Source organism: Hipposideros armiger, unplaced genomic scaffold, assembly GCF_001890085.2.
Source record: "Hipposideros armiger isolate ML-2016 unplaced genomic scaffold, ASM189008v1 scaffold_342, whole genome shotgun sequence".
Lineage (NCBI taxonomy): Eukaryota > Metazoa > Chordata > Mammalia > Chiroptera > Hipposideridae > Hipposideros > Hipposideros armiger.
Genome location: NW_017731692.1, coordinates 888,581 through 906,670, shown reverse-complemented (window position 1 = coordinate 906,670; position 18,090 = coordinate 888,581). Strand labels below are relative to the sequence as shown.

Here is an 18,090-nt window from a genome sequence, read left to right as displayed (position 1 = left end):
TGGCTACCCGAAAACTCACAGCTACAATGTTTGTTCATACCCTGGTTTCTCTTCAGGTCATATAAATCTTTCACCTTTTAAAATATTTGTTCAGTTATAATAGATAAGTATGATATCGGGGGTGGGAGGGCAGTAAATGGGGGAGGGGGATTGTTTCTGTGTGAAGGGTAAAAAGGATAACTATTGCATTGTTCTGTACACCTGAAACTAACAATAAAAAAACCCCAACAACAACAAAAAACTCATATGGTAAAAAACATTTGAAAAAAAATCTGTATATATTTGTTCAATTGTAGTAACTATTCTTGGCCTAGGCTTCTGGTACAAATACACAGCCCTCTTCACTATGTCTCACTCCTGCCCATGATGCAAAGCTTCTCCTTTCTTACATCTTTCATTTTATAACCTTTAGAATAAGCTGTTTTGAATAATTTGAGGAACTATTGGGAGCTATCTAAATGGAAAGTAGTATCTACATTTCAGAGATACCCCCTAAGTGAGAGATGGAAATTCCAAAATAAGCTCTTCCAGATGACTCCAATATATCAAGAAAAAAATAAATTCTCTCTCTACTTGAAGTTAAATTCACATTCAGGTTTCGAATATAATCCTAAAGATATTTTCTTCACCTAACAGCATGAAACTAATTTTCAAAGTACTATCTAGATGAAACTACAGATGAAGCTTTGTTTAAAAAAAGAAAGATAAAGAAAACAACAAAAGAAAAAAATCACTGCTAATATTCTTATTTAAAGTTAAGCGAGAGGTGGATGTATTAGGCTGCTCGGGCTGCCTTAGCAAAGCACCACCGAAAGGCGGCTTAAGTAACAGAGATTTATGTCATCAAAGTTCTGGAAGCTAGAACTGCAAGATCAAGGTGCTGTGAGGGTTGGCTTCTTCTGAGGCCCCTCTCCTTGGCTTGCAGACGGCCTTCTTCCCCGTGTCTTCACACAGCCTTCTTCCTGTGGCTATCGCTGTCCTAATCTCCTCTTTTTATAAGGATACCAATCGTATTGGATTTGGGCCTACCCTAATAACCTCATTTACTCACCTCTTTAAAGTCCCTATTTCCAAATACAGCCACATTCTGAGGTGCTGAGGTTTAGGACTTCAGCAATTCCACCCCTAACAGTAGTATGAGGAAAACTAAAATTTCCAAACTAAGGCTCTAGCATGGCACTCCCTGCTCTAGGTCTAGTTCCTTCCTCTAAATGAAGGCAAACATGGATGTGGCACTCCCCACATGCCTGGTGTTATATGTATCGACTCAGTTAATGCTCACATGCATAAGGGCTCTTAGGAGTGGTCCCTTTTGCAGATGAGGAAGCTGAGGCATGGAGTGTTCAAATGACTTGCCCGGACTCCCAGGCAGTCTGGCCCAGGGTGCTGCTCTCTAAGACACCAGCGTTCCACTTTGCCATGAAATAAGAGGCTTCTTAACGTCCAGTCAACGGTGATATTCAGAGCCTGTGTCTCTCGGGGACTCCTGGGCAAGAACGTGGCTCTGCAGCCTAGCCATTGGCAGTGTATGCTTGGCCTGGTTTTCTATGATGGCGACAGGCTGGCGTGAGGCCAACTCAGCGCTTCCTCCTCATGGCTGGAAGGTTCAAGGCTCAGGGTCGTTCTTCTGCCCTACACAAATTGGCCTGCTCGTGCCCACCTCCTGGTCTTGTCATCAAGGGCTCGGCTGACATACCCAGGCGTCTGTCCCCTGGAATGAGTGTCTAGTGACCTACATGAATGAGGATGTGAGGGCAGCCAGAGCTGTGGACAGCTGTTTATTTCACATTTAATGACCACTTTGCTTACATGAGATTATGTGCTGAGAATATGTGAAATCATTTGGCTTGGTTCTGGACAGATAGAATGGAGCTGTTATTTATGGGGTTCACCAAATACGAATACCTACTTTTAATGTCGTTTATAATTTTACCCTGCCCAAAGTGTTGCCTGTCTCCCTAAATAAGATATAATTGGTAGGTTGGGAGTTTGATTTTGAAAACTGTTAGATTGAAGAATCTTCATATGGATTAAGCAGCAATCAAACAGAACTCTGTTTAGTCAAACCTTTTCAAGGTACATTTGATGATCTGATTATATGTGGCAATGTAACATAACAAAACTCAAAATTCTGTAAAAGAGTTTGGGCGTTTTCTTACAAATTACAACCGTATCTGATGTGAATTTTTACATTTATGTATTTTAAAAACTATGACTTTCTAGCCAGTATCATTAAAAGACTTCTAAAATGGTTCTGCATTTGAAATTAAAATTTGTTAATTTGCTCTCAAGCATAAATGAGTTTAATATTAAGTGTGAATAAGTTGATAACTTTGTTCATAAATGTAAAATGCCTATGTGTTTATTATGAAACTCCTATTGTTGCTTTTTTGCTTGCAGTGGTGGTCAAAATATAACCATCGAGGGCAGAAATTTTGATGTCATTGACAACTTAATCATTTCACACGAGTTAAAAGGAAACATAAATGTAAGTCTTTGGCTGCTTTGTAATAGTTATTTTAAAGGATGCTTTTGTTTTTATCACACTGAAATATATTCGGGGATATCATTTGTTTCTGTGTCTTTGTGATATTATATGCTTTTACCTGTTGCATGATCTATACCATATGCTGTAATAGAAATAATAAGACCTTGTACTTGTAGTTGAGTATTTCAAGTTGTGGCACAGAGAAAAAAGGAATTAACTTGGTGTGAGAAGACCTGCCATTCCTCCATGTGTGACTTATGGCAAGTCGCTTTAATGAGGCAGTGTTTATGACTATGTGTGAAAATGCCTTGTGAGTGGCGAAGCCGAGATGTAAAGAAGAATAGCATTTCTGTGAAGAGTAGGTGGTGTTCCCTTTGCACAGATAACTGCGGTTCAGAGGTTTAGTGACCCACTAAAGTCCCAGAGATCTTGTCGTAGGCTTCTTCTCTTGCCATTGTCTCTTTGACCCAGTTTGGTCCCTTCCTTCTGACCTCACCTCCGCCTGCCTTTCGTCTCCCCACACAGTGGTGTGGTGCCCATCCCTCACCCAGTTCTTACACCAACAGGAGTCACAGGTCTCGTGACAGGAAATGATGGATTTCAGATACAGGTTGGGGCCTCTGAGTGCACTTCTGAACCCTTCCTGAATGCTTTCCCCATGTGAAGGGAGCAGCCTCTCCAGGGTGCAACCTCACCACTTCCTGTCGAAGCTGGCAGGCTCGCCACAGACCTGGCCCCTGCTCGGGACCAGTGTGGGTTCATACCTACATACAGGGTGCCTTCCTAAGTCATCCTTACAGCCTTGTCATACACATGTCCACCTACTGACACACATCAAAGCCAGTTCCAAGCCTCACATTGTATCTGATTCCAGGCCACGTCTCCATGATGTGAACACGTCCCATTGAATTGTTTGCATAGACTGACCCTCTGACCAGAGACATTGCCTGCATTTGTAAGTGGACTTGCTCTCCCTCCTCACTGATGTTTCTAGATCAAATAGAACTTATTGTGCACCTACTATGGGCAAAACACTTTAATTGGTTCAGGGAAAAAAGACAAACAAGATAGGCACATTGCCTTCATGGAGTAAGAGAGCAAATCTGCACTGGGGTTGAAAGCTGAGAGCACAGAATGTCCTCAAAATCTAGGTCCCCTGGTCCCCTTCCAGCTCAGAAATCCCGTAAGTATATTTCTACATGAAGGGGAAATTAAATATGGATGGAATTAGGAATGTCTGCAGAGTGGAGCAAGACGGGTAGGACATGGATGGGTGGGAGCAGGGAGGCAATTTCAGGTGCAGAGGAGAAGGTCAGGTTACTCCCTGGCCACTGTGGGAATATGTCAGTCGTGCTCAGCTGGAGCCTAAGGATGTGTCAGGAATGAGCGAGAGGGATGGCTGGAAAACTGGGGCTACGAGAGAGCGTCAGAATGAAAACTGCCCTGAAGTCTGGGGGGGGGCGGGGAATTGAAGGGTTTTAGCAGGAAGTGACATGAGTATATGTACCCTTTATGAGGATTATTTTGGCAAGGGTGCATGCGAGAGTTTGGAGAAGCAGTAACTGTAAAAAAGGTCAGGAGACCAGTGAGAATGCTGACGCCAAGTCCAGATGTGTTTGGGATGTGAGCAGGGCCCCTGGCTGAGCTGTCTGTTGGGCTGTGGTCAGTAGGGCAGGTCTAGCATGATGGGGAGAGTGGGGAGCTCGAGATGATTGTGTCACGTTTCTAGAGTTGTCATAAAGGCAGAATGAGAACAACTTCATGGGAGTGAGAGTGCAGAGGAAGAGGAGAAGAGCATCTAGTTTGGAATCCTGCAGAGTCGCTTCATTTTAAGGAGCGAAAGCAAATAAGATGGCTAGTGAGAGTGACCAAGCAGTTGCCTGGAAACTAGCGAAAAAGCATTTCCAGTAGTGGGAGCTAGTCGTTAGTGCGGAAACTGACTTGAGAATAATGAGGCTAGGGTGACCCTGTCACCGGTAATCTTTCTGGAAAACATCTCTAAAAAGAAGCCAACCTTCTGGGGTCACAGCTGCTGCGAAGGGAGAGACAGTGGGGTGGGTGGTTTTCATCACTGTATCAGGATGTGAACAGGAGACTGGGGCTGTCGTTTGGAAAGGCGTTAAGAGGGAAGGAGGTGTTGCTTGTCCAAATCTCAGCCCTTCGCAATTGGTGTAATCCCACCGATTACCTATCGTACCCTCTTTGTTACACTCCAATATTAGAGAAAAATTAAAAAAGGAAAACTCCCCATCTGACCAATTTCTTTTCGTAAGTTTTATTGCTCTTCTTTAAAACATTTGTCAGCCTCCTTTTCCCAGCAGCTTTCAGGCATTTGCATGCCTGAAAATGACAGTATTTATGTTTGTTTGCTTTTTAGAAATAAACCTGTAAAGTAGGCCATACGTTCTGCATTGTTTCCGGTTTTCATGCTCTTCATGTCACAAGGGACGCGTTGTCCCTTTTAATTTTGTTTTCCCCTATTTTCTGTTAGGCTTGCAAAGCCTTTTCCTCCTTGTGGTTAGTGATTTCTGCTAAAGTGCTACAGAAGGTTCCCCAACAAACAGTGACTCAGCAGCCGCTTGCAGGGTTCTTGTCTCCCCTTCCTGGAGTTTCCCAGGACTCTGCCTTGATGGCTTGAAGGACACACAGGCCTGTTGGTGCAAAGTCTTCCCCTTTCTCTAGCCTACTTCTTTTTGGGTACCATTTTGTCCCCATTGCATTACTTTCTGGCTGCTTTCGTTGTCATTAAGAATAATAATCGCTAGCATTTGTTGAGCTCTACTGTGTGCCAGGCACGAAGCTAAGCATTTTTTTCGTGGATAATCTCATTTAATGTAGCCCTTATATAATTTAATGAGCCCTCATCTCATTTCATTTGATGTAGGATTAATTCAGTCCTGTGAGGCAGACAATATTGTTATCCCATTTTACAGGTGAGAAAACAGAAGCACAAAGAAGTTCAGTTGCTTGGGTCATTTAGTTCTTAAATCCCAGAGCTGGAATTCATTCATGAAGTTGTTAAATGCTCTTTTCTTCTCCCTCAGGTCTCTGAATATTGTGTGGCGACTAACTGCAGCTTCTTAGCACCCAGTTTAAAGAGTTCAAAAGTGCGTACGAATGTCACTGTGAAGCTGAGAGTTCAAGAGACCTACTTGGATTGTGGAAGCTTGCAGTATCTGGAAGACCCCCAATTTACAGGGTATCGGGTTGACCCCGAGGTGGACACAGAATTGGAAGTGAAAATTCTAGTACGTTTCCCTTTCTTCTTGTGAGCTGTGCCCCCTCGACTGGAAAGGTGTGCTTATGTTTGTGAGTTGTCACGTGCACCCTGATTTCTTCATCTTCGCTTTGTTCTTCACAGAAAGAAAATGATAACTTCAACATTTCCCAGAAAGACATTGAAATTACTCTCTTCCACGGGGAAAATAAGCAATTAAATTGCAACTTTGAAAACATTACCAGAAATCAAGATCTCACCACCATCCTCTGCAAAATTAAAGGCATCAGAACTGCAAACAGCATTGCCTCCTCTTCCCAGAAAGTTCGAGTAAGTCACCTGACAATTCTCCCTGTTAGTTTTACCTTCTTGGGGGGAATTCCTTGGCTAAACCAGAAACCAGAATGGACTCTCTCTTGGAGCTTTAGATCTTCACTTTAAATAGAAGATGCTCAAAGCCCTTATTGCAGGCCCAAGCAAAATTCCTCCAGGTAGCTGCCAGAATTCATCACGTGTCTATTCGAATGTCAGAGCGTTGAACATACCATTGTCTGTAATGCTAATGAGTCTTGATAGCTTTGTTCTAGCCATACGTTGAGACTGTAGCATCTGCAAGCAGAATCTCCACACCCCTTGACAAATGAGCTGTCATTGTTTTCCCAAACGCCAAGGTGACATGTCTTAGCAGAAACCCCAGACGGGGCCTCTTCACATCAGAGGAACGTTTGGGTCTCATGGACACGGGATAATCTATGGCTGCTGGGCTGCTTCCTCCAGCGTGAAGTCATATTTGCTGCAATGAATCTTTTCCCAGACATGTTTGAGGGTCCCAGCACTGGTATATTTATGTTCCCCAATAAAGATGTGAGGCCAGGGGGAAGGGAAACATATTAGAATTCTCCCTTTATAGTGTTCATGCCCTATGAGGCTCCGCTAGTCTACCCCCCGCACCACAAAATGCTTTATGTTCTATAGCCATAAATAATTGGATAAAGGACAAGAAAAAAGAACATCAGACAAGAAAGCAAAACAAAAATGAGTTCATATCCCAGCTGTACCAGTTAATAGCTGTGTGGCCTTAGATAAGTCACTTAGCTTCACCAAGCCCCCCTTTGTCTATCTGTTGTATCATAAAGGTGGTAATAATCATTATCAAATCAATAACAACACCTAAACTCACCAGTGCTCCCCGCCTGTCCAGTTAGGTGAGAAGGGCAAATACTAGCATTCTTCATTATCCATGAAATAGTTCCTAAGTGCCTCCACTGTGGTGGGGAGAGAGCAGAGAAGAAAACAGACAAAAAAAACAAAACACCCCTATATTTATGGTGATTACCTAAAGAGATACAAAGCAAAGAAAATAAATTAAAAATGCATTAGATGGTGGTAACTGTTATGGAGAACAATGAGGCAGGGAGGGGAATAGGAGCCTGGGGGCAGTGCTGTCAGTTTCACAATAGTGGGTGGAAATGGTCTCCCTGTAAAGATGCCATTGGTGGGCCGGCTGAGTGGTGTGTTGGTTAAGAGTTGACTTGGGATGCCGGCTCTGAGCAGCAGGGCCCCGGTTCAGATCCCACATGAGGGCTAGTGACACTGCCCTCTACAGCTAAGATGCTGAACAACAGCTCAACCTGGAGCTGGGCTGCTGTGAGTCGCTGGCATCGGTGTAGGCTGCAGTGAAGCTGCAGTGGGCTGCCGTGAGCTACTGTGAGTGCCTGGCAGCCAGCGTGAGCTGCCGTGAGCTGCCATGAGCGGCCGTCCAGTGGCCGGTGACCAATCTGCCTCGCCCGGGAAGAGCGCAATGATGGTGCCAGCTTGGGCCAATGAAGCAATGTCCTCCACAACTAGACTGAAGAACAAAAGGACAGCAACTTGTCTGTTCCCCTTCCCCAATTCCCCAATGCTGTTCCTCTCCCCCAATTCCCCAATAAAAATCTTAAAAAAAAAAAAAAAGATGCCATTAGCGTAAGGAGCTCAAGGAGAAGGCAGGAATGAGCTGTGGGCTGTCTGGAGCGGAGTGCCCGAGTGGAGAGAACCTGCAAGGACCTGAGTGGGGAGCCTACCTGGCGTGTTTAAGAAGCAACAAGGAGGCCAGCGTGGCTGGAGTGGAGGGAAAAAGGGGGAGTATTCGGAGGGAGCGGGAGAGCTAATGGCGGGAGCGGGGAGAGCTGACAGATTATTAGGAACTTGTCGGCCATGGCCATCGGGAGGCCTTGGCTTTGAGCTCTGGGGAGGCACTAAAGAGTTTTTTGAGCAGGAGCGCCATGAGTACTTAAATGATACAGCACATTTAGTCTTCATGACAGCTCTACAGAGGTGCTATCAACACTTTAAAGACAGGGAAAGGGAGGACTGGGTGGTTGAATAACTGTCTCAAGCTCCCACAGCTGGTAAGGAGAGTAGGTGGCAAAGCTGGGATTTGGGACCTGGGCTCCCTGGTCCAGAGTCTGTACTATGGCCACTTTGCTCAGATGCCTCCATCAGGGCAGCCGTGGCTCCCGGGATGTAAATGTGCCTTCATACTCGTGTGTGTCGATGCAAAAGAAGGCTTGATATAGAGTTTTTCCCTTTACAAAATTTTTATAGCCAAATACTAAAATTGGAAAAGGCCCTCAGGGACCATTGAGGCAGTATTGACAAACTGGTTTTTGCACAGAATGGTTCATTCAAAATAGACCGGCCAAGAAAGTGTAAGATGTAGAAGAGATAAAAGTCGAGTTGCTTCCTTAGTCAAGGGGTAAGGGGCTTCTCACTCTCAGGTTACCACCTCTTTAAACCCCCAAGGCAAAGAAGACCAAAGTTTAAAATCTCTAGATCTAGTCCAGCACACCTCAATTGAAATACCTGGAAACCAAGATATAGTGAATGTTCTTCGTTGGCTCAAAGTCACATAACTAATCTGTCCCAGAGATTGGACTTGAACTCAGATATCCTGCCTAGCTTGCCAACTCTTTTTGTATCTTGGGGAAAACCATTTGGGGGAGAAAATTGTGTACATGCATATGGTACCCAACTCGATTGACACTAATGACACTCTGTCCCATCAGGTGAAACTGGGAAACTTGGAGCTGTACGTCAAGCAGGAGTCCGTTGTTTCCACTTTGTATTATCTGATTGGTCTTCCCATCCTGCTCGTGATTGTCATTTTTGGTAAGTGCCCAGTTTAACTTTGTCAGAGAAATGATTCCCTGGGGCCTTTCATCAGGCAGGCCGACTTCCATCCACCTCTCACAGGCTGTTTGCTTCACTGAAGTATTAATGGATGAAAACCCAAATTAAAACTTTGGGACAGGAATAATAGGCACACGTTAAGGGCTTCCTAAACATTTTTAGGATGCTTTATGAATAAAAGGCTGGATTACAAAGACACTATCTCGGTGTCTGAGACATCGAATCCACATTGCTTCCCCAATCCTTTGAATTGTGATAACAGATGTCCCACTGACTCCCTCAGAATTCTTCTGAGATTTTGGACTCCCATGACTTGATCACCTCAACCTGCCACCTCCTTCTGCCATCCTGCCCCTCACCCCACCCCAGCCCTGCTTTTCCTGGCAGAACCATATTTTAGAAGTGTGATCCATGCCATCTAGTGAAATGTTGCAAGGCTTATCCAGGCACAGCGATCCATGGTGGTCGCCTCACTGGCGGAATCTGGCCTACCGATGTGTTTCGTTTGACCCACACAGCATTTTTTTTTTTTAAACTTCGAAGTAGTTGACAATATTTTAAAATTAGGTGATTCACATTTTTACAAACCTCTTGAAAACTTGAAAGCTCCGAGTCGTTGGAGCCCCATTTTCCCATAGCATCACTTTGCTGGAGCTGAAGAGCAGCTACCACTTGTGAGAGGGCACAGGTTCAGCGAGGTTTTGCCGCAGTCTCCACCACTCCCTATTGTCTCCACCCAGGTCACGTAACACATCTATGTACCTGGTACCTGGAGCCATTCAGTTTGTGACCTCTAGTGCTGAGCTGCTTTTCATTTTAATGTTGTTTCCCCTTGTCTTCTTAGAAAAAAGAATTTTTCCCCACACTAATGTAGCACCTCATCTTCCTTGATTGAACACAGGCATTGCCTTCCTAAGGTTTTCTGTTAATTGTTGCTAATGTCTTCTTCCAGACACTCACTCCCTCACACATGCACTCATGCATCTCTGCTTCCGTTTACCTTGTGTTTACTGAGCAGCTGTTATGTGGCTAATAACTGTGCCAGTCTGTGGAGCTATGGAAGGTGAGCCTAGTCCTTTGTCTTGGGTGGTTCCCAATCCAGTGAGGGAAAGATTAATGTGTATGATTAACTGGCCTAATGGAATGAACTAATTTTGCAGAGACCCTGTTGATGATCATTTCAGGTAATTGTTTATGCTCTCTCCAAGTTACCTACCCCCTGTTATGTATCTGGAATCCAGAATTGGGGTTGATATTTTGATAAAGTCCTGGCTGGTGCGGGCTTCAAGTAAGAAGATTATTTGTTTTCAGTTTTATATACCACATATCAGTGAAATCATATGGCTTTCCACTTTTTCTGTCTGACTTACAACAAAAGAACAAGAAAAACAAATGAAGAAACAAAACTCACAGACACAGACAATAGTTTAGTGGTTACTAGAGGGTAAGGAGAGAGGGGGTGGTAGATGAAGGTGAACAGGGTCAAATATATGGTGATGGAAGGAGAACTGACTCTGGGTCGTGAACACACAATGTGATATATAGATAATGCATTACAGAATTGTACATTTAAAACCTATGTAACATTGCTAACAATTGTCACTCCGATAAACTTTAATTTAAAAAAAAGATTACTTGTAAATTCTAAATGCTGGACTCCACTTTGAAAATCCGCTGCTACTAAACTGCTGTAGATATAACAGTCTCACCCTAAATTCATGTCCACGTTGTGGCTTACTAGAAACCTGTGACTTCTTTCTTCCTGTCCCTGCACTTTTTTTGTAAAGATTGTTTATGCTCTTTAAGGTGAAGTGGTCTCAATTTGACATGTTGCCTTTGGCTTCATTGGAATCTACAGATTCCTTTAAAATTCTCATCCCCTTCTTCCCATGATTCCAGGGAGGCACGTGTCATCAGCAGCTGGAGAAAGTGAACTTCTCAGTCCATCAATCACATCACCAGTGAAAACATTCAACACACCTGGCCTAGGCCTGCCACCTACAGAACATCTGACTGTGGCTTCCCCTGGCGATTTTAGCCGTGACAAACTCACTGCTTTGTAGATGTGGCCCGCTAGCTCCCTTTACATGCAGTGAGCCAGTGTTGCCCAAATTGCAACCTGAAGAACAATAGTCCTAAATAATGCTCCTGGGAAAAGGGGTTCCACAGTCAAGTAAATTTGGGAATCACTGCATGCCCCACCCTTTCTGGGAGATGTACAATGCATATTACGATTAAGCCTTCACTTTACAAAGTGGTCCAGGGAAGAACTGTACTTAATTTTGTTTCCTCCAGCATCATTCTCATCTACTGGTAGCAGCATCCTTTTATCATGCAATTTCTATTAAAAGAAGAAAAACTTTCTAGAATAAAATAGTGATAGTTGACAATTGTTGAGTATTTTTTTTTTAATGTTCTCAGTGCTTTCTGTGAGTTACTTCTGTAATCCTCTCAGTATCACCATGAGGTAGGCACTTTGACAGATCAGGCAGCCAGGCACAGAGATGCTAAGGGATGTACCTGAGGTCACACAGCTAGTAAATGACAGAGTGGGGACATGAACCCTAGCACCGAACCTGTTTGGTTTAGTGCCTCTACAGCACAATTAGAAGCAAGATGAAGTGGAGAAAGAAGCAATATCCAAATACGGGGTTTCATTGTGGACTACTCATCATGTCACCCCATTTTATCTCCACAAGTTTGGCTTATGCAGCTAACCATGAATCTGTAGCTCCTTTCTGCATTTGCAGCTCAACTTTATTTCTCCAGGATAGAAACAAACAAACAAACAAAAAAGTGGAACAATATAAGTGATCTGTGGTTATAGGGAAACTTGGCTTGTTTCATTACTTTTCAGCCGACTGGGATCTTTCGCTATAAGTGAAGGTTATTTGATTTAGTTTCCACTTTTAAGATGAGTGGGGTTTTGTGTGTTGGGGATTGTTGTTTTTCTGTTGCATTTTAGCATCTTCCTCTTCAGAGTGACCCCTCACAGGGAATTTTCCTTTTTATAAATTCCACCTCTTAAATGCCATTCTCTCTCTAAAGGAACCTCAAAGGTTGATTTTCAGTTTTCTTTTTGTTTTTTAAGTTAACATGTCATACTGATGCTAGATCTCTGTCTTCTCAGTGGCCGTGGGGGTGACCAGGCACAAATCGAAGGAGCTAAGTCGCAAACAGAGCCAACAGCTGGAGCTCTTGGAGAGCGAGCTACGGAAAGAGATACGTGATGGTAGGCTCCAAAATTTTCTCAAAAAACAAGCGTTGTTTTTTGTTTTTCCTTCACCCTTACATGGAGACGGCTGCAGTAATGAGAAGTGTTTGTATAATAGAAGACAACTGAACAGCAGGGTATGGGCCTGACTTTGTGTTTTATTTCAGCTCTTCTCTGCAGCCAACCAAGTAATTATCTATTGTTTCTTCTTTAATGAAAACCAAGGTCATACTCGGTGTTAGACAAAACAGCAGAAGATCTTATCCATTGTTTGTTTAGTTAAAATATTGCTCTTGGGATTCTGTTTTGCAGGCTTTGCTGAGCTGCAGATGGATAAATTGGATGTGGTTGATAGTTTTGGAACTGTTCCCTTCCTAGACTACAAACATTTTGCTCTGAGAACTTTCTTCCCTGAGGTAAAAGAGCATTGATCATATTCCTAAGGTTGAGCCTTGAATAATAATGAAGGTGCTTGTTGCTATTGTTAAAAAAACGGGTGTTTGCTTCTAAGGCAGCTGTAGATAATGTGCTTGGTACAAAATAATGGCTTAAGTGTGGGCAGAGCAGGGAGGAGGATAATTATTAATTGGATTGATTAGGGTGTAAAGCAGTGATGGGTCACTGACAATTACTCTTTGTCCAGTAACAAAAACCTAGGAGGGACGGAAGTTCAGAGTGATGATTTTTGCTTTATTTCGCTACCAGTTTAGACCTGAATTTGTAGCTGGGAAGCAAGCTAGTTTATTTAAAAATCAATAAATTGCGGTCTGGACAATTTGTCGTGTTTATCTGCATGACTTACATTGCAGCTACTAGATTATTCACTATTACTTCTCAATCGGAAATGGAAAGTACTACTGGCCGAGAGGGAGGAAAGTAGACATGTGTAGAATTTGAGTTGGTAACAGCAGTTTTTAGCAATGCAGAGTTTTTATGGTTCTCTTCAGTAGTTATTTTTTAGCTAATCAGTTCGTATCATCTTCATTTAGTAGAAATAGCTGCACGAAATGATGGATTTATTCTAGGTCTCCAAGGAATAGTCTACTTAACCCTTTGGGTTTTCGGTCTCACTTCTGTTCTAACACCTCCATTTTCTCACCCACTCACTCAGCCTTCTTCATTTACCCTCCCAAGTCTTTGGCGAGGTACACTCATTCTCTTATCATCACCTCCACGTCCTGATACCCCAGCTCCGCCATATTACCTTTTTTGTCCAGAACTGGTGACTACAGAGAAGCCCAACCTCTGGAACACACTGACACCAATTATCATGTTTAAATCTAGTCTTCTAAGCAAAGCCCGAAATCTCTCCAACCAAAAGAGAGCTTGTATCACCTTCCAGAAGCTTCTCAGCTACATTTGGCCAGAAGCCTAGAGTTCAGAAATTCAGACCCATGCAGTAAGCAATTCCTAGTTTCTCTCTGATTCTAGAAGTGGACGCCATGATATGTGACGTTGTGTCTGGAGGTTGGGATACCGCCATAAAACACCCACCATATTTTTTTGTCCAAGCCTTAGTGTTGTAAATCAAGAAGGCTATCAATAGCTTTTTGCATTTGTAAAGTATTTTTTTAACATGTCCTTCAAGAGTACCAGGCACCAAGACTTGCCGTGTGCCACCTCATCCGTTTCTACAGCCGCGTGCTGTGTAGGGAGGGGAACTCAAGTCCCTGACTCAGGATGACGGTGCAGAGCCTCAGCAATTGTGGCATCACCAGTCCTATTTCCCGCTAGCTGAGACTCCCATTAAGAATTTAATAGCAATAAAATAACAGAGATTTCTAGCATCAACATGAGTACTGCGTGGGCTTTTACAGTTAATGGTTGCCCTTGAGTGCTGACGAGAGTAATCTGTGGCCTGAAAAAGAAATTTTCCTATCTTCTCAATTCAGTAATCAGAGCAAGCTAGAATGATGAATGCAAAGGAACACTGTTGCGGAGCATTTTTTTTTTTTTTGAAATCCCAGGAACAACTGCTGTATTATCTTAGGAGAAGAGAGAAAGTTGCAAGAAGCCAAACTGATTGAACTCAGGGTTGGGTGTCATTTTGAAAGGCAACTGAGAAAGCCATAAACACTGAAGTCGGAAGGAGTCATTAGAGCAGAAGAGCCAGGAAAAACAAGCGTAAATTTATCAGAACCCTATCGAGAAGACCTAAGTTGACATTGAATTTATAATAATTAAGGAAGGATACAATACCAGTCGAAATGCAGGGGAGGCTGCAGAAAGTCCTCCTGTCAGGTCCTTTCCTGAGGGTTCAGGAGCCCGCACCCCTAAGCCTGCAGGGTGGGTGGTAGAGTGAGTTTGGGGTGCTTAAAACCCACCAGACAACAATGGGCAAAATCCAGAGGAAATTGTAGGGTTGCAGAGGCTACGATGTGAGCACTTCCTGGTTCTTCGCCTTGCTGACTGGTTTTGGCTTTTGAAGCCTTGCTTTTCATGACATTGACCTCTTCGTTTTGCTGAAGATACAAGAAATAAGGGGAAACAGATCATCTTCTAGGAGTAAAAACGGGAAATTTGAATGGAAGGAAGAAGGAGTCTTAGAGAAGCCAGGGTGACATTTCCCAATTTAAGGTCAAGAGTCAGTTTGTTTAAACTGCCTGTCTACTGAAAGTTGGCTCACCAGAAAAATATTAGGAAATAGAAAATGCAAAGTCAGAGTCTGATTTTTCTGCTTATTACGAGGGGCGAGCATGAGGTCTTCTTGCTTAGGCTAACAAATTTAAAACTATAAAACAAAAATTCTCTGCAGAAGAAATTTACTTTAATAAGATATGCAAATAACCTAAGGTTCCAATTATTATCCGCCCCCAAAAAAGAAAGAATAAACCTGAATGTTTGAGTTTATTTTTCATTCTATTGACTCATGTAAAGTGTTACTCAGCATGCTTTTAAAAATTTAGTCATTGAATTCCAATAAGATTTATGATAACATTAGAAAGGAAAACTCAGATTTACAAGTTTACATCTAGGTGCTATGTAGCATGGCACACAGAAGGATTTGTAGAAACCAGCAGGACAACAGTGATAAAGTCGTTCGTGATAAAAACAATCCTAACAGCTGACATTGAGAACTTACTGTGCACTCATTCATTTTATGTTCACACCAAGCCCCTGCGGTGGGAATCCTTGTTGTCCCCATTTTGCAGGTGAGGAAAGTTAGGCACCGAGAGGTTAAATAACTTGTCACAAGTGGTGTGACCAGAATGTGATGAAACCAGGACTGGAACCCAAGTGGTTTGGCTCCAGATTCTAGAACCTAAGTGGTTTGGCTCCAGATTCTAGCTTTTAATCGCCCCAGTCCACGCCCTCTGGAATAGCACTGTGCATTGAGACAGTAGATACCACTCAGCTAAGTCTTATAGAAACTGACAACACGATTCAGTTTCTATGCTTTGAAGGTCAAGGCTCGAGAAGTGGTCTGCACATTTGCATATTCTTCTTTAACCACCACTTCTTTACCTGTGAGTCAGTGCTTTTAAAGTGTGAGACGCCTTCATCTACCAAAAATGGGACTGATGCAAGGATAATTATTCTTCTTAGAGGCTTTCAGAATTCACTGGTGTTTCTTGAGAGCTGAATAATTATTTATTATGTATTAGAGGCTATGTAGTGAGCATAAGCCCAGGGGCTCTTCAGATTAGCAAATAGTGTCTACTTTATTAAAACGGACTTGGGTATTATAACAAAAAACACTATTCATTTCCTTTGGATGTTATGAATAATAAAAGTGTCTCCTTCCTCTCAGTCAGGTGGCTTCACACACATCTTCACTGAGGATATGCATGTAAGTCTATAAGTTTTCATTTTTAGCCCATGACTGCCTGACTTTCATAGTGTTATTATCATCGTCATCATCATCTCCATTATTACTTTGAATTTTTATTGTGGGTTTTTTGGGATCATGAATTCAATATTAAATAATTCATTGTCTTGGAAAACCCATTGTGGACCTACTTTCTAACTTTAAGTTTTATATTATATTATATTATATTATTATATTATATTATATTATACCATATTCTATCTATATTGTATTGTATCATATCATATTATACTCTGCATGTTTTTTTTCCAGAACAGAGATGCCAGTGACAAGAATGAGAGTCTCACAGCTTTGGATGCCCTAATTTGTAATAAAAGTTTCCTTGTTACTGTCATCCACACCCTTGAAAAGCAGAAGAACTTTTCAGTGAAGGACAGGTATTAGTCAATTTGTTTATATTTTGAAAGTCATTAAGTAGAGAAAATAAAACCAGAGCCCATTATTTTCTTTCCAAACCACAACCTGAACTTGGTGTCTTGAGAACAGGCTAGTTGGTTGGGTGGTCATGCATCCATGGTATCTCCATGTCAGATCACACCACTGGAACAAAAATTCTATTTTAAAGGCTCACACATACAACTTCCCTCCCCCCACCCACCAAAAAAAAAACCCTGAAAAACCCAACTCCAAGAAGAAACACGAGTCCTGAATCAAAAAAGCAGAAGTGCTATTTTCTATTTTTAAAAACACCCTGAAAATTCAGGAGAGACAGCCACTCCTTGTTACAACTCTAGTTTAAAGTTTAAGTGCTGAAGATACGTAAAACATCCTAAAGTTAACCTAACATTGGTGTGTGGTTTTATGGATGGAAAACAAAGGTGGTCGAAACTAGACATTTTTAAAAAACACCCGTAGGACTACACCCCGTTCCCTGCGAGCTTCCATGGATACTACCAACTGTGTCCAGCAAGCCAGAACTGATGGCCAACCTCATTACACAAGGCTCTGTTTTGTTTTGAATGTGCTTCTTTGTCACCTGTTTATATATCTTGTTTGTTTTTTCCTTTCAGTTTTACTGAGACATAACTGACATACAGCACTGTATACGTTTAAGGTGTATAGCATGATGCTTTGACTTAAATATATTGCAAAATGATTACCACAGTAAGTTTAGTTAACATCCATCATCTCGTATAGATTTCTAAAAAATGCTTTTTTTCCTTGTGATGAGAACTTTCAGGATTTACTCTCTTAACAATTTTCAAATATATCATATAGCGGTGTTAGCTATAGTCATCATGCTGTACATTACATTCTTAGTTCTTATTTATCTTATAACTAGAAGTTGGTACCTTTTGACCCCCTTGATCCAATTCCCCCCACCCTTATCGCTTCCCCTGCCTCTGGTAACCACAAATAATCTGATCTCTTTTTCCATAAGTGAGATCATACATATTTATCTTTCTCTATCTGACTTATTTTACTTAGCATAATGCCCTCAAGGTCCATCCATATGGTCACAAATGGCAAGATTTCATTCTTATTTATGGCTAAATTGGTATTCTGTCTTACACATATATAAATACAGAGGGTGCCAAAACAATGTATACACACTTTAAGAAAGGAAAACTATATTAAAATCGTAATACTCAACATATACCGATAACAAAAGATGAATATAAGTCACGTTTGACTTCTGCAATTACAAGAGGTGCTCAAAGTGGTTGCCATCAGCGTCCAGACACTTCTGATTATGGTGAACTACTGCTTGAGTGATGTTGACCAAAGCATCCACTTGTATACATTTTTTTGGCACCCCCTGTATATAGGCCACATTTTCTTTATCCATTCAACTATTGGTGACACTTAGGTTGTTTCCATGTCTTGGCTGTTGTAACAAAGGCTCTATTTTTAAACAGGTGTCTGTTTGCCTCCTTCTTAACCATTGCACTGCAAACCAAGCTGGTCTATCTGACCAGCATCCTGGAGGTGCTGACCAGGGACTTGATGGAACAGTGCAGTAACATGCAGCCTAAGCTCATGCTAAGACGCACCGAGTCCGTGGTGGAAAAACTCCTCACAAACTGGATGTCTGTCTGCCTTTCTGGTTTTCTGCGGGTAAGTCTCATATCCCTCCCTCGGCACTGGCAGAGGTAAGATGATAGGCTGTTATTTTTAGCAGATGCTGATGTCTTTGCCAGGATAAGTCTTGAGCTCTCTGTGGCATCAGC

At 42.3% G+C, this 18,090-nt stretch overlaps 1 protein-coding gene across 2 annotated transcripts in view; it reads left to right on the top strand.

The window, feature by feature from the left end:
• Positions 1-18,090, top strand: part of PLXNC1 (plexin C1) — a 163,484-nt gene that overhangs the window by 100,035 nt on the left and 45,359 nt on the right. For both annotated transcript variants that reach the window (XM_019661264.1, XM_019661265.1), the window contains exons 12-20: positions 2,401-2,488; positions 5,533-5,736; positions 5,850-6,035; positions 8,753-8,855; positions 12,007-12,108; positions 12,403-12,506; positions 15,842-15,880; positions 16,172-16,296; positions 17,779-17,977. In XM_019661264.1, the coding sequence (XP_019516809.1) occupies positions 2,401-2,488; positions 5,533-5,736; positions 5,850-6,035; positions 8,753-8,855; positions 12,007-12,108; positions 12,403-12,506; positions 15,842-15,880; positions 16,172-16,296; positions 17,779-17,977 (1,150 nt within the window). The remainder of the gene's footprint in view (positions 1-2,400; positions 2,489-5,532; positions 5,737-5,849; positions 6,036-8,752; positions 8,856-12,006; positions 12,109-12,402; positions 12,507-15,841; positions 15,881-16,171; positions 16,297-17,778; positions 17,978-18,090) is intronic.